The sequence below is a fragment of the Eumetopias jubatus genome, unplaced genomic scaffold (genome assembly GCF_037043125.1).
Source record: "Eumetopias jubatus isolate StellerSeaLion01/CBP00866 unplaced genomic scaffold, mEumJub1_p1.0 scaffold_9, whole genome shotgun sequence".
In the NCBI taxonomy this organism is placed as follows: domain Eukaryota; kingdom Metazoa; phylum Chordata; class Mammalia; order Carnivora; family Otariidae; genus Eumetopias; species Eumetopias jubatus.
The window spans coordinates 66,513,523-66,529,714 of NW_028274815.1; the positions used below are offsets into that span (position 1 = coordinate 66,513,523).

The 16,192-nt window shown below is 45.4% G+C and overlaps 1 protein-coding gene across 3 annotated transcripts in view; it reads right to left on the bottom strand.

The window, feature by feature from the left end:
* SPTBN1 (spectrin beta, non-erythrocytic 1) overlaps positions 1-16,192 on the bottom strand; it is a 140,755-nt gene that overhangs the window by 64,433 nt on the left and 60,130 nt on the right. For all 3 annotated transcript variants that reach the window (XM_028103771.2, XM_028103772.2, XM_028103773.2), the window contains exon 2: positions 6,111-6,262. In XM_028103771.2, coding sequence (XP_027959572.1) covers positions 6,111-6,262 — 152 coding nt within the window. The remainder of the gene's footprint in view (positions 1-6,110; positions 6,263-16,192) is intronic.

Below are 16,192 nucleotides of genomic sequence, written 5' to 3' on the forward strand. Positions count from 1 at the left end.
TGTTCCCTGTCTTGCCTCCATTAATTATTGTCAAATTTCCACCGTGACGCTGGTGTGTCCCTACCGCAACGTGTGCCTTTCTGTCCTTGAGGTCACTTCTGATGGGGCAGCCTGAAATGCCATTCCGTGGAGACAGGACTGACCCCAGACCCGCGTGTGATGCAGAAACGAGTGGCCGTTGTGGTGGCAGCAGGACAACGGTTCCTCTGAGGAAATGCCCATTTTTACGGATCCTCCTTTAAATCATTTTAATGAGCTTCCCTGCTCTTGTAGGCACTTTTCCTGTTTCCCTTCCCAAGGTCCCCTTCTAGTCCCCAGTCTTTATCAAGCACAGCTCTATCCTAGGCCTCACCCCAGGCCCATCTTTTTTCAGACTCCAAAGGAGGAGTGGAAATTACGGGGCTAAAGAACCACCTCTAGCACCTAACAACACAATTCCTATTGCTTATTAGAGCTACTTGTCCGAGCCCTGCCTCAGAGAGGCAGTGTGGCCTTGGGCAAATCCACCCGAGTGGACCCAATGCCTTTAGAAAGCAACAAAGGAGCTGGATGGTCCCCGGTCCACCATTCTGCCTCCACTGCCTGCCGATCCTCGAGTTTGAATCTATTATCCCCTGCACAGTGTCAGGATCTGCAGAACTACAGAATAATCACAATGGCAGGGTTTCTGTCAGAGCAGAGATGGCAAAGAGAAAACAAATGTTTCCTACAGCAATCTGGCCTCCTTGAGTAAAACAGGAAGACATAGGGAAGGATTTCTCGCAGGGTATTTTGGTAGGCCCCCTGAGGGTTGGGGTCATGCTGTTCCACCCTGGAACCCCCACTCCCTCAGATTTTCTCTATGGGTGTCCCAAGTCACCTTGAAGCCACCTGGAGCAAGAGTTCTCCAAGGGTTGCAGGGTGGACAGAGCACCAGCCCTGGGAAGTGGGAGAGGCTGACTCTAGGACTCTACCTGCCAAACTAGCTGGATGGCCCAGCTGGCTGCTTACTCTGACTCTCAGTACCTATGAAATGAAGGGATCTAACTTAGTGGTCACCAAAGTCACTTCCAGCTATAAAATACAATATATGTGCCGAAGAGTGGAAGGCTTACTAATGTGCAAAGTGAATTCTCACGTGCCCACTGATCCCTTGCTCCGTTCAAGAGGAAATGGAGGAAAGACACCAACTGGTCTCCACGTACAACGTGACAGACACTTGCTTATGTCTTTTTTAATCAAAAATAGTTTGACCACACACACACACACACACACACACACACACACACACACACACACACACACACACACACGGCTCTACTTAATTCAGATGGTAGGATGGGAAGCACTAAATCCAAAGTCTCCTCCAATACAATACAAAGCCAAACTCACTTCACACTAAGTCCCCCGTCAAGTTTTGAGCTTTCACGAGTATAAATGATTCTTTTCCAGTTAGAATTAATCAAGGAATAACACACTGTGTCCCATTAGGTCCTGTCTCCTCACTGACTGGGACCTCTCCCAATGAGTATTTTCCTCCAGGAGGGCTCAGCAGGAAAGGAGGGCACCAACAAACAGGAGAGTGGACTGGAGGCCAGGTTCTCTGACTTACTAGTCACACTGGCCCTGGGCAAGATCCTGGTGCCCTCTGCCTACTTCTTCCATAAAGCCCAACTGCCCACTTCATTAGACTGTGAGAACTCAGTGAGATCGCGGACATGACAGTATATACTAAAAAGCAAGACACGCTCAAGTTACCATCATCACTCTTTCCAAAAACAACCTCCAATTTAGCTGGGATGCTTTCCTACCCCAGGTCCTTCCTGATGCTCACCACCAAATGCGCTCCTCACTCTTCCTCACAGCAGACACCTGACCCTTATCTTCTCCGGCCATCCACACCTGAACCCCTCCCTCCTGGATCCTGCTGGAACCCCACCCACTTGCCATCCACAAGGCTTGTTGCCCCTTCCCAACTCTAGGGCTTTGGGACCATTCACTCGGTCCTTTATTGTGCACACCTAGCACTATTAATTCACGTTTTGCACTTTTTGCAGTTAAAATTAGACTGCAATTTAATGGGGTGTTTCTCTGTTGCTGTTTGTTCAAAACAAAAGAAAATTCTCCCAAACAAATGACATGACAGACAACAGGTAGATTCTGTGGCCAGTTCACAAAACCCCATTTCAACAACAATACATGCCAGTATGGCTCTCCTAACAAAGGCTTTATGTAAAACTCACTTGGGCGCAGTTCAACACAGGATTTAAGGCTTAACAAATCTCATGGTAAATCTATCTTCCCCACCTAGCTCAGCCTGTTTTGGAATTAACAGTGGCGAAGAAAAAAAATCCTGTTGATTTCTCTTCTTTGACACTGAATAACAGAGTAAAACGACAGAATATCAGGAAAACAACAGGCAAGCAAAAACCAGTGCTATCTGCAATTGGAAATGACAGGAGCTGGGGGGGGAAGGGCAGAGGTGTTCAGAAAACCCTGTCCTCTCTGGGTCAGAGGTGAGTGCTCTGGGGGGGAGGGTAGAGTGTTCAGAAAACCTTGTCATCTCTGCATCGGAGGTGAGTGCTCTGTCTGGCAAGAACAAGGCAGAAAACTGGCGGCCTTACTTAGAAGCATTCTTCACTAATGAGGCCCATGGAGGCACAGGCAAGCCTCAAACCTGGGTTGTGACCTGTGGGATCCACTCTACCCCCAAAGTCTAAGCCTGACAATGTTACTCCCAAGGCCCTGGGATCTGGGACCAATGACAAAGTAACTGACACAGGTTCTGTGGTCATAGCTTTGATCTGCTCAGTTGATGCTGAAGTCAAGGGTGGGCCTCTATTTTTTAAGGGAATTTTTAAGCAACACCTTCATGAAGAGTTACAGTCCACCGTAATTTCGGAGTAAGATATTGGAAAAAAATTTTTTTTTAGTCAACAACCCAATCCCACCCAAGTCTGAAAAGCTTCCTGGCTCAGCTTCAGAGTTTCCTCATTGCTCCACAGACTGATATACCTAAGGCAAAGACAGGGACATCTCCAGACACAGGTCCTGTCCAAGCGAGGACCCCAGAAGGGGAGTGCTGCCTTCTGACATTCCCAATACAGCAGTATCAAGTGCCTTGATAACCCAAATGCCTACTTAAAACTTTTTCAGGGGCGCCTGGGTGGCTCAGTTGTTAAGCGTCTGCCTTCGGCTCAGGTCATGATCCCAGGGTCCTGGGATCAAACCCCACATCGGGCTCCCTGCTCAGCGGGAGGCCTGCTTCTCCCTCTCCCACTCCCTCTGCTTGTGTTCCTGCTCTTGCTGTCTCTCTGTCAAATAAATAAAATCTTAAAAAAAAAAAAAAAACTTGTTCAAATATAATTCGAATTCTACTGAGCCGAAAGCGGACGGGGTTAGGGTGAAATTGTCTGGGTCGTTAAGCTAATGTTTCTTTGAACTTTACTCAGTAAAAATCAGACAAATTTCCTCCTCTGTAAAGAAGGATTAACTACCTCCAAGAATTTATTAATAAAGTAAATTTAGATGTTCTAGTTTTTCAGACATTCATCTGTTATATACTGCCAAGCTGATGGTAAGGCATGGGACTAAAATGCCGACTGAGACACAGGTCCAGATGGAAGGCAAACGTTTATATCACACAGGGTTTGATTGGGGTCACTGGTGCAGAAAGCCCAGAGCTGACTGAATGCTATCTGACCATACACGTTTAGCTGTGGACAAGAATTTATCCGGGCCTGGAAGCTCTAACCGCCTCATTAGTTTTGTACTCTGAATATGCAAGGATCCTTTGGGGCAAGCCCTCAAGGAGGTCATCTCCTTCAGGGATGGTCTCTAACTTGAGTCCCCAGCAGCCTCCACTGCCAATAGGAGAGAATAGTTTTGTGTCTCCTCCAGAAAATTCCATGAACCGAATAAACCATGGGGCCAAACAGGCTGAAAATCTTCAGTCCGAATGAACAAGAGCTTTAGCTCACTCTATGGTATTCTTATTTTTGGAATAAGAAGATTAATCAGACTGCCCAACCTATAATCAGGGTAGGCTGTCAGGAATGAATAACAAAAGAAGCTAAGGCACTTGGGGGTTCACAAAGTGGTATGTCATTGCTAAACACAATTTCTGGCACTGACTGCCTGAGAGGTTGCAGATGGTGTCCATCCTATGTTCTTCCCCACCCCTACTCCCCTAGGTCTCTCTGGGTGACTTAAAAAAAAAAAAAAAAAGTACTGATAACAGCAAATAGAGGGAGGAGTGGGAGGGATCTACACATGACTAAGAATTATGCTTTGTTAGTGGCTTTCTTTTTCCCTACTTAAGTTCTTGTTACCCTGTTCAGAATAAAGGGCAATGGGACTGATCCCATTTGTTATGTGGGTATTATCGAAGACAAAATCTTCTTAGTGTTCAAGAATTATGGACCTTCAAAGGTGAACACTTTACTCCCTACAGCCTGGTAGACTGAACCCTACTGGAACCAAAATAAATGTTCAAATTAATTTCTATCCACATGACCTTTAAATAATTTTTTAGCTATTTTCAAAAACAAGCAAAATAAAATCAATCAATAATCACACTAGACATTTATGAAGAAAAAATTAGTTGAGAAGTAGGGGGAAATGTCTGCTTACAAAAATTAAATTTAGGGGCGCTCGGGTGGCTCAGTCAGTAGAGCATGTGAGCCTTGATCTTGGGCTTAGAAGTTTGAGCCCCACATTGAGTGTAGAGATTATTTAAAAATAAAATCTTTAAAAACAAACCCCCCCCAAAACCCAAAAAATTAAATTTAAAGGTACATATCACAATAATTCTACCCTAGGTTCTCACACAAGACACACTTCAAAAAAACAAATCAAAATGCAATAAATGACGGGTCGATTTATCCTACCCTCTCGAGCCCCAGTGCCCGCAATCTCACCCTCTCGAAACTACTTTCAGGGCAGCCATCATGGTCTTGAGCAGAAGCCTCCTTTATTTTTTGAGTTTGTTTAGCTTGACCCAAAACTCTCAAAGAGGATGAGGTAACAAGACCTGCTTGCTTGGGGAACAAAGAGCAGAGATAAAACTCACTACAGGCGAGATGGGGCCTCACTATCTCTTACAGGACTCCGTTCTTGAACACAGGGGCAGGGAGAGAGAAACTCTGTGTTTTTACCCGGGCTCAAGAGGCGATCCTGTTGGTAGGCTAGTAACAGGGCAGAGGTATATGGGTCGGTCTGCATACAGACTCGTGCGGCTGTCAAGTTCCAGGGTGGAGCTCAAGTTAAAAATAAGGCTTTCTGGCAGCCCTGCCAACCAGCAGCGTCATAGTTTCCCGGTGACGTCACTACAGGTGTGGGGCTCTATCCCTGGGCGTCAGTGTTTGGCTCGGTCCCACCACCACCCATGGAACTACATGTGCTCTGGTACAATTTAGCATCTATTTTCAAACCGAGACCAGACAAAACCTGTTGGGTCAGTTACAGGGACTGCTTTAGGGTTCATAAACAAAAGTCACATCAGAGACAGCCGCAGTAGCTCTGGGAAAGAGAATGGGAATAGAACTTTCAGTGTAGGCTGACAATTCCCCTGCCCAAAAAGGCACCACGAACTGATCAGAAGTTCTGTGTTTCCAAGGAGATGACAAAACACCAGCCTCTCCCTCCACCCCCAAAATAAAAAGTGTGCAAGGAAAAGAAAGCAAAAAACATCAGAGACTACTGAATTCAATTCTTGCCACCTTGTAACGGCAGCTCAGATTTTCCAGACAATCTGTAAGAGACAGATTTAAAATTATTCCATGACCTCGTGGGATACAGATTCACCTTGGAGCCAGTGCCCGAGTCTGGCCCTGCAATTTCCAGCACCGTGCCCTGTGTAACAGGGGACACCAGCCAAGATCTTTCAGACCAAGGGTAGTAACCTCACAAATTACCAGAACAAGGCCACTTAATTACAGTTCAAGAACATCAGCTAGACTCACAATGGTACACAGGAATTTTCCCGACATGCTCATCTCACTATCAAGGTTCTTCTTCTCAAAAACATCATTAATTGCAAAATTCATCAGGAAACACAAGTCCACACTTGATTTTTTCAAAAAAATTCTCTGACCTATGGTACAAAGTCACTTAATAATAGTGCCACTTACCAGCCTCTCTCCGGAGAGGACTTCCAGGAGCTTGATGAGCATCCGTCCATCTCGAAGGTCAGTGTACAGGTCTGTGATCCGGCAGGACACTCGGGCGAGGTGGGAATTGACCCACTTGGTGAAGGTCTTCTTTTGCACGGCTTCGCGCTCATCTGCAAGCAGAAGAGAGCTCACTTTACCACCAATTACAGCATGGCCACAGCAGCTATGTGCTAGCAGGGTCAAAAGACCCCAAAGAACAGGAAAACTAAATTCTGAATGAAACCTCAACTTAGCTCCTCTTAAGCAAGATCAACTCTTCAGGAATGTAAGAACCATACAACCCTTGAACACATCCAAGCCTCTCAGCATACCACCAGCAGAATATCCTTGCTCTCATTCACTTCATTTTCTTTGCTCTCTGCTGAACAGGCCAGAGGATACAGTGGATCACAGGAGGGGTCCAGTGCAGCCCTGCCCAGTAGCATGACACTTGCTCAAGTTTCTAATGTACACGTTGCAGCTACTATTATTCCTCCAAAAGGCGTGTGCTAGGGAAGTACACAGTATAGGGAGGGATGTGGGTTAGAAAAACTAAGGAGACAGCAAGAAATTGCTTCCCTCATGTATAAAGGATCGGAAGATGAATTCACTCATGACCTTGACTTTAATGACACTCTTACCTGCCAAGTCACACGTCCCATGACTAACAGAGAAAATGGCAAGCAACTTGGTGAGGTACAAAGAGATCCAGCCGGGCACTGGGAGAGCAGGGCCTGGGCCCAAGGTTTCACCAAAAATGTGCTGAGATACTGGGTTCAAGGCCCCCTTCCATAAGATGGAAATTCATTGAAAATTCAACTGCTAGTTTATGGTCTAAAGTGTGGTAGTTGAACATCCAAGTCATCTAGGACACAGTATTAAGTTTTTCAAGCCTCAGTGAACAAGTTCTGTCCAATTCAAAGCCTAAAACGCTAGACACATCTGCCCAGAACTGGCCTTTCACATCCACACAAACAAGCTTCCAAACTTCTTGCCTCCGCAGAATGTTCTAAATGCAGGCTGCTGAAACTTTCAATAGGGATGCACAGAATGTACCCCGTACCCATTTGTACTATTTTCTACAGAGATACCCTTCTGTCAGTTACTCACCCCACTTCTGGTTCTGTAGCATGAATTTGCGCCAAAAGACCCAAGATCTACTCCTTTCAGTGTAAGCCCAAACCCACCGTGTTTATGCATTAATCTACAAAAAAAGGGAGCAGATCCCCCAAATTTTTTATGTATTTCACCACTACTAGGTGACAACTCAAAGGCCATCCTTGACTATAAGGGCATGTACCTGGTGACATGGGGATACTGGGTTCCCAGGCTGAACAGAGCATCCTGGGAGGTCTGCCGGGAAGGCTTCGCTGAGGCCTCCAGGTACCCTACCACAGGGAGGGAGCCAGGCGGAGCCAACAGCGGGTGAGCCTGTACTGCGGCCAGCCTGGCAGGTGAGGCAGCTGGCCACCTGCTGCGGTGAGCAGCTCAGCCTTCCCCTAAAGCAACAGTCTGTCCAGCGGGAAAGAGGGCCTTTCCCCGGGACAAACACCAACCCAAAACAGACAAAGGATCAGAAAGGGCAGGACTGAAGGAATGAGAAAAAGGTAATAAGGGGGTACAGTGCAGATGAAAAAGGAGCTGTACCAGTAACATCATGAGAGGTCACAGAGAAAAGATCACATGCATTATTAATCACACAATCATCATGATGGACGGCAACTTCATGACACTGACACAGAGAGCTGTATTTCTGCCTGAAAGTTGGCGGTTTTGAAAGAGGGGGTCCAGAGCAGAATACAAAAATATTAAGCTTCTCCTAAGTACGTTTCACAGATAGCAAGTAACTCCTGGTTCAGATGTATTTAGGGTCAACTAATTTTTTTTAATTGTAATACATTTTATGTGCTACACTGGAGTTGGAAGTGTCTTTAATAAAGCCCTTGATGGGTATCGAGGCTGTTATTAAAAGGGTTTGGGCTCAAAGTCACTACACCACACCCAGCCTATCAAGGGAACAAGATCAAAATGAGGACCTGCTTGGATTATGGTATTTCTAAATAAACAAGCACAAAAGGTGTTCCTCAGCCAACTGTCACTCCTTTGGGTGAATCTCACAGTACAGAAACACTCCTGGCTTCTTTCAAGTTCTGAATTAACAGGTTCCTTTACAAGGGGATTCCAGAGATTTGCTTCAAAAGACAGTAAGTGCACTCGCCCAGCACCTAGTTCTGAGAGTGGCAGATCCAACCCGACTCTCCTCCCCTAGGAGGAGTCTGCTCCACTGAGCAGAAATAAAACTGTTCCACACAGCCTTAGGATCTGTGTGAGGTGGGCTCCTCAGGTCCCCAGCAACTCCAGAAGAAGGGAGAGAAGACGAGGAAGAGGAAAACTTCAACAAAAATAAAAGGAGAGGAACGAGAGCTTGCTTTCTTGTCCTCACTCCTGCGTTCTTCTATGCTCCCCACACAGCTTACGAGCAGACCCCAGGTCACGTAAGCATGCTAGAAAAGTCACATAAGGCCTAAGTTCCTCCAGCTCGCGCCATGCACTGGAAAAGGCACAGAAGATTCCATCCAAGGACTGGACCAGAACCAACACTCTCGTGACACACTAGGGGCAGGAAATAGGCTCAGCAGTGAGACACAAAGTCCAGTCAGCTTAGTGTGTCCTCTTACTACGGATGGGTCGGTGAACAACAAATACTTCTGAGGCCTAAAGGAGGGGAAAGGGAGGGAAAAAAATCCACCCAGCAGCCTAGCTGAGGATGAGGCAGCGTGTCCTTGGGGACTCCGTCCTTTGTTCCACCCTTCCTGGGAAGGCACGATGACATCATCCTGCACTGGCAACCCGGCGAGACCGGGGCAGATTAAGCCAGCCGGCGGCCTGAGGAGGAGCAGGCAGCCCCTGGCACAGACGATGACAGAAGGTCCACAGGCGTGTCTCCACGCTTGAGCCGCTGTCACTGTGCCAGACTTGCATGAGGAAGCGGTGGGAGGAGCCAAGGAAGGACAGCCCACTTCTAGTCCTACCAGTATGAGGCAAACCTGGTAACAAGAAAAGGGAGCCCTTGCAAACCCCATATTGATTTGGTTATTTAGACCAGGGGTTCTCAACTCCCCTCAGAACACCAGACATGGGTAATGTCTGGTGACATTTTTGACTGTCGTGCCTGGGGGGGGCGGGGAGGGGTGCTACACTGGCATCCAGTGGATAGAGGCCAGGGATCCTGGTAAACATCCCATAGTGCACAGGACAGCCCCGGCAACAAGGAATTACCCAGCTCAAAACGTCAGGCGTGCCCAGGCTGGGAATTCCTGGTGTAGACATTCTGGGCTCCCACCAAAAGGAGCTGGCATTTGTAGCGTCTCAGACGCACTTCCCAGAGAGCGAGAGGCCCCCGCGTTGGGGGGTGTTGTTCAGTCATGGCTCTCTTCGGCCCCTGCCACAGCACCCTGATGGTGTGCACGCTGGCCGCAGCAGGAGCACTCACCACGCCCTCCACCCCACCCATCCCACGAAGCACTACTTCCTTGCAAGAAAGAGCAGCTGCCTCTGTCTGTGCCTCCAGGACAAGCACAGGGCGAGGCTCAGTCTGGGCCAGTGTGACCACGGCCACTTCTGTCCCCAAGCCAAATCATGCCTGCATCTGCTCCCAACAAGCTGACATGGCTGAGCCTTACACTAACACGGGGGCAGGTTCCCCGTCCCAATGCCCCCAGCCCTGCTCATAACCTGCTAAATGCTGCCTCCCAGAACAGGCACCTCCACAGCCCTATTCCCGGGAAGGACCTCTCAGCTGTTGTCAGTCCATGCCCCCTCCCCACCACACTGCATTTATTTAGAGGGACTGACCTCAGGTCCCTCTAGCATTGGATGAGAGGAGGTGAAGTGCAAAGTGCCCGGCTTGTTCTAACTGTTCACTAAATCAGCTCCTTCTCTACTGGCCCAGCAGAGCAGCCAGCGCTCTCATCAATTCAAACCATTTGAGATGCAGGATCATGGAGCCACATGGCCGCAGGGTGCAACCAAGGCTTTACAAGTCCTCTAAAACAACACTCTTTCTAAAGCAAAAACATCCCTTCCACCGTACCTGGGCCAGCTATTTAAAAATCCCAGAAAGGGAGGAAACTATGTGAGTGGACGTGGCAGTAGGTTGTCAACAGTCTTACAGAAAGGAAACAGTTTGTTCTTTCTTTTTTTATTAAGATAATAATAGCATCACTGAGACTTACTTTGTCCTAGGTACCTATCTATGTGCTTTACAGTCAGGTAGAATTAGTAACTTTCCAGGCAGGCTTGCTCTAAAGCCTGGGTTCTCAAATACTGCAATAATGCCCCTAGCACGACATTAAAACACAAAACCAAACACATTTCCCACGATACAAAACAAAGAATCACCCATCATCTCACCATCCTAACCCAAGTCCTTATTTTGTGAAAGGGTCTGCTCCATCACTGGGAAACTCCAACTATTGTACAGTGTCTCCATCCAGTCTACATGTCTCTATGGCCCAGCAAAGCTCACTCCACCTACAGAGACACGGGTCTACAGAGAATATGGGTCTCCTCCCTCTTCCACATAAGGGCCTTCGGGTTTAAACATTCCTCACCGACACCTCTTTGCAATGAGTGGCACAACGTGGTAGGCAGAGTGGAAACCAAGATGGTACCTGAGGACACGACCACCTCTGGTAGCCTCGCATCAATGCATACCAACCAATGGAAGGCAGGACTTGAGGCACTTACAATGCTAGCAGCCCAGAGACAGGAAACATGGGGAACCAGGGAAAGGAAGGGCAGAAGGAATCAGAAGCGCCCCCCCCCTTCATGGGAGGGGGCCTGGTGAGTCTATGTGTCATTGCAGGAGTGGGAGTCGGGAAAGGCTAAAGCTACTCTCAAAATAAGCCTCCAGACCCACTGATTTTACCAAAATGTCCTCAGAACCCTGAAAACCTGGGAACCAGAAGTGGTTCGAGGTGTGAAGATCCAGCCAGCTAATTCTTTGGCACCATAGGCTCAGAGAAAAATAGGCCAGCCACCTGGAAAAGGAGAATCACTGAGAAGAAGAGAAAACCCAATTTGAGTGGCAACACCTGCATCAGCTTCTGATCCCTGGAAGGAGTGAATCGTAGGTAAAATTCTACTATGGTGTGCTTTCTTGACAACGGAATTTGATAAGATGGTGTGCCTGCAGTTACATCATCATGCATCTGAACAGCAACTTGCACCTTCTCTGCACAGCAACTCTGTCAGGGAGGTGGGACACGAGGGGTATCTCCACCAAAGCTCAAGACTTGGTGAGGATAAGCACTGCTCTGCATCATCAACCAGTAAGAAGCGGAGCCGGCATACGCCGGGTGTCCTTAGGTGGTGCTCCGTCTCTTCCACCGTTCAGGCAGGTTAAAAGGAATTAGGATGCACGCATGGATACACCTTCTTAAGTACCTAGATTTACTGTCTTTGGGTTTTGATAAATAACTTAAAAATTTTAAAAGATGGTTTACCAAAAAGAGATGAAATATTTATAACAGAGAAACATTCTTGCCTAATTTTAACCAAAGGTTATGAATATCCTCTCCATCATCATCCCCTTCGAAGCACATACCTGACTTCTGTGCTTTTGAGGGAATGACTATCATCAATACTAGAAGACTGTAATGCTTCGACATTTATTTACTCTGGAAAATTTGCTGCAACTGGAAAAACAAACACCGTGTTAGCATAAGTTAAGCTAAAGGAGACAGAACTAGCTTTGATGAACAGAAGGGCATTGTGTGATGGAAATGATTGTATAGCATCTTTTGGCAACACCCCATGCACAGAGTGCTAAACAAAACCACATTCACCATATGCCACAATTCTGGCTATGAAAGGGGATGGGAGCCAGGGGCGAAGAAAGGCCTGACGGCATGGAACATTTCTGGATGGAAAATAAGGGAAATACAGAAAGAGGAACTGACAAAAGACCCCACGTTCACTATTCCCTCAAAGACTAGATTTATACCTGGCTGCAGAGAGCAGATCTTTCTTCTACTTTTCAAATAGTCTGAACCTGCTGGTATAACCCAAGAATATTTTCTTACCAGGATCTTCTTCAATTGCGCTAAGATAGTGGCCTGTCTGAAGGAAGAGGTGGCAAATGTACAATTTTTCTCTAGACAGACTGATAGCTATGTTAGATGTAGATGTGGGTTCACAGTAGGAATTGAGAAACGAGAACAAAAGCTGAGAAGAAATCAAAAGGAGGTGATGGAGCAAGCATCCCATGAACACAGCCACATGACTGGCTATTTAAATGGACAATATTATAGCTATCTGGGTAAGGACTAATCTGAAGTTGAGAGTATTAATAAGCTCCAGTATTTACAAAGCACCTACTGTATGTGAACTCTGTGTTCTAGTTAGTCTAGCTGGGAAAACAAAGTGGAAAGTCAAAAAATAACAAAAGATATTACAAAGGAGTACAGGATCAGCTGCCAGGAGAATGATTTCAAGATGTGTTTCTGGGTGTTTGGAAGAAAAAGTTCACTATGGATGAGCTTTTCTTCATCACTAAGGATGGCTTCAGGCCCTGTCCTTCAACAGTCACTTTAGTCCCTCGTGTCTTTCTCATTCTTACCCATCCTTTTTTTTTTCTTTTTTTAAGTTTTTATTTATTTATTTAAGTAGTCTCTACACCCAATGTGGGGCTGGAACTCGGCACCCCGGGATCAAGAGTCGCATGCTCTACTGACTCAGCCAGGTGCCCCTCATTCTTACCCATCTTAAACATTACTGCTGTAGTTGCCTTCCCCAAACAGTGCTTTCTCAGGTTACACCACTGTGCCAAAACCTTCAATGGCTCCCAGCCATCCACAAGAGGGTCCAAATTGCTGAGACAGGAGTTCAGGGGTCCAGAGCAGCCTCTGCAGAGGAGGCACACTTTCCTCTGGGATCCTCCCTAACACATCAACAGGTCTTAACGTTCTCAACTCTCACACCTTGCACATTTCTTTGTTTAGACCATTCTCCTCACCTGAAAGGCACTCCCTCTTCCCTTAGTCTTCCCTGAAGACCCAGGCCCAGATCAGCCCTTCAGCAGGCCAGCATTTGATGGGTGTGATCTCTTTTTATCATGTATCCTGTGTCCTTTTTCTCCTCAACTAGCCTGTAATTGCCCCCAGGGAAAGGACCCAATTCTACCTCTGTTTAGCACCTCACCATATAAATGCCTGGCAGAGTGAGTACAGTGAGTACACAACAAGCATCTGTTGAATGAACCAGCAAACTTGCAATGCCCAACAGAGGCACTCAATAAATCCTGGGGCTACTGGAGGTCCTACCGAAATTACTGAGGAGAGAAATTTCAAATCACCTAAAACGGGGCCTAAGAAGTTAAATGTTATCACTGTACAGCAACTAAAACTCTTTCACAACTGAATTGCTTCTTGCAATTGTTCCTCAAGGTCTGATAAATGATAAAATACAGTTTTGTGGTGTGGTCTTTCAGAATAAAAAGGGGTCTAAAGCTAACCTGAAAAGTTGCAAAATTTTTTATTTTTCATTTTGTTTTGTTTTGTGGCAATTGCCATCACATACGTATACAGTAGAATGAGGCAGCAAAATACATAAGAGTGTCATTATAACAGTATTTCAACATGACCAAATAGGCCATTAGTCAACAAGACTTAATTTATACTAATTTTAACAATTTATCCATTAAAACTCAATTCTTCAGTTAAAAAAAAAAGAATCCTAATTCAAAACAAAAGACTACAGTAGGGTGGAGTTCCCATATGTGCCTTGGCTTGAAAAAATAAATAAATCATTTCCCATGAGCAACATGCAAAACACAGAGCAGGAAACCGGAAACAGGCAACTGGATGTATTGATAATAGAGAATCAAACTGTTATCTTGAGGCAGCAGAAGGAAGGAAACTAATCTTTTGACTAAAGGCCTCCCTGGGACGGGTTAGTCTGCGTGTGGGCGGGCCTTCAATTATGTTTGCTGATTTGTATATAAATAGAACTTCAGTTAAAATATTTTTCCTAACAGTTTAACCTGCTTCATGGACAAAACACATGTAAACATCTGTTCTAAGTGCATGTGTAGCAAATACGCAATTCTCTGCTAACACTTAACAGTCTGATATGCAGACTACAGAACAACTGTGAACTCTATATAACCTTGCACCTACCATTTACGTCAGTGGAGCAGGCCCTGCCTGCAGCTTATAGCAGGTCTTTCTTTTGAGTAGACCAGCCCAATTCTGTCAACTGGAAACTAAGACATTGCAGAGGGAGACTCACAATAATGAACTGAGAAAGAAGGCCAATTCTCAAGGGTCCTGCCTCCCAGTCATGGTCATCACTTCAAGGCGAGCCCCTTACAGTCACAATCCACAGAGTCAAGACTGTGGAGGAGGCTAAGGTGATGGATGGTAGGGGAGAACTCTGAAAGCAAATGGCTGGAGGAACACCACTGACTCTTCTCAACAAGAGCAAAGCTGAGGGGGCACCTGGGTGGCTCAGGTCGTGATCCCAGGGTTCTGGGATCGAGCCCCGCATCAGGTTCCCTGCTCCGCGGGAAGCCTACTTCTCCCTCTCCCACTCCCCCTGTTTGTGTTCCCTCTCTCGCTGTGTTTCTATCAAATAAATAAATAAAATCTTAGAAAAAGGGGCGCCTGGGTGGCTCAGTCGTTAAGCATCTGCCTTCGGCTCAGGTCATGATCCCGGGGTCCTGGGATCGAGCCCCGCATTGGGATTCCCGCTCCGCAGGAAGCCTGCTTCTCCCCTCCCACTGCCCCTGCTTGTGTTCCCTCTCTCGCTGTGTCTCTGTCAAATAAATAAATAAAATCTTAAAAAAAAAAAAATCTTAAAAAAAAAAGGCGCAAAGCTGAGAACTGGGGTGAAGTAAGTAGTGTAAAATGCCAAAACCAGGAGGGAAAATTAAATGCCTTTAAAAAATAGAAAAATTTAATGTACATGTGCAAACTAAAAAATAAAACAAATAAAAAGCAGACACAGACCCATCAGTAGAGAGAACGAAGTGATGGTTGCCAGAGGGTAGGATGGGCAAACAGGTGAAGGGGAGTGGAACAGTCAGGCTTCCAGCTATGGAATGAATAAGTCAAGGAAATAAAATGCACAGCATAGGGAATACAGTCAATGGTACTCTAATAGCGTTGTATGGTGGCAGATAGGAAGTAACACCTGGGTGAACACAGCATAATGTACAGAGTTGTTGGATCACTCTGTGTCAATCATATTTATATTTATATAAATATATTAATATATTTATTTCATTTCTATTTATATTATAAAAATAATAAAAGCAAATTCATCAAATAACTTTGATTTCTGGGGAAATTCACCTTGATAAGAGTTATTAGATGAACTTGGAAATGTTAATGTTTTATATTTATTTTAAAATATTAAAAATGCTTCATAGGAAAAAATATAAGTAAATGATAAAAGGAAATGATTGGCTCCAGTGCAAAATAATTCATCAATGAAGATTATTTTAAAAAAGGATGTTATTTATTTTACTAAAACTCTGAATTGTACATAATTTTCCAGGAATGCTATTAAGTAATACTAAATTTCATTATACTATCTAAAAAATTACTGTCAGTACCCTGATTCATACCGGTCATTCCAAAGGAATTACTATAGCTGCTATAGTAGCAACAATAACATATTAAATTTATTGAGCCCATGTGCCAGAACATCTTCTCCTTTAAATCTATTAATTTATTTAGACCCACTGTTATTAGATATATTTATTATTATTCCAAGGTTACAGCTGAAGAAACAGGCATCCTGTGCCAAAGGTTACAGTCATTAAGTGATTATAACCAACAGGTTTCATAAACCTTGGGCAATGGGATTATGATGGATACTGAGTAACAACATCTCATTTATTTGACACCAATAACAGATTTTCCCCCCCCCCACAGTATTTAAAATAAATGCAACTTAATCCTTGGAAGTTTGTAACTATAATTGTGTTTTGATGAAAATGTTTCTGAATTTTGTTGCATATGCCTGAATAAACAAAATATGATAGAGGAGCCTGG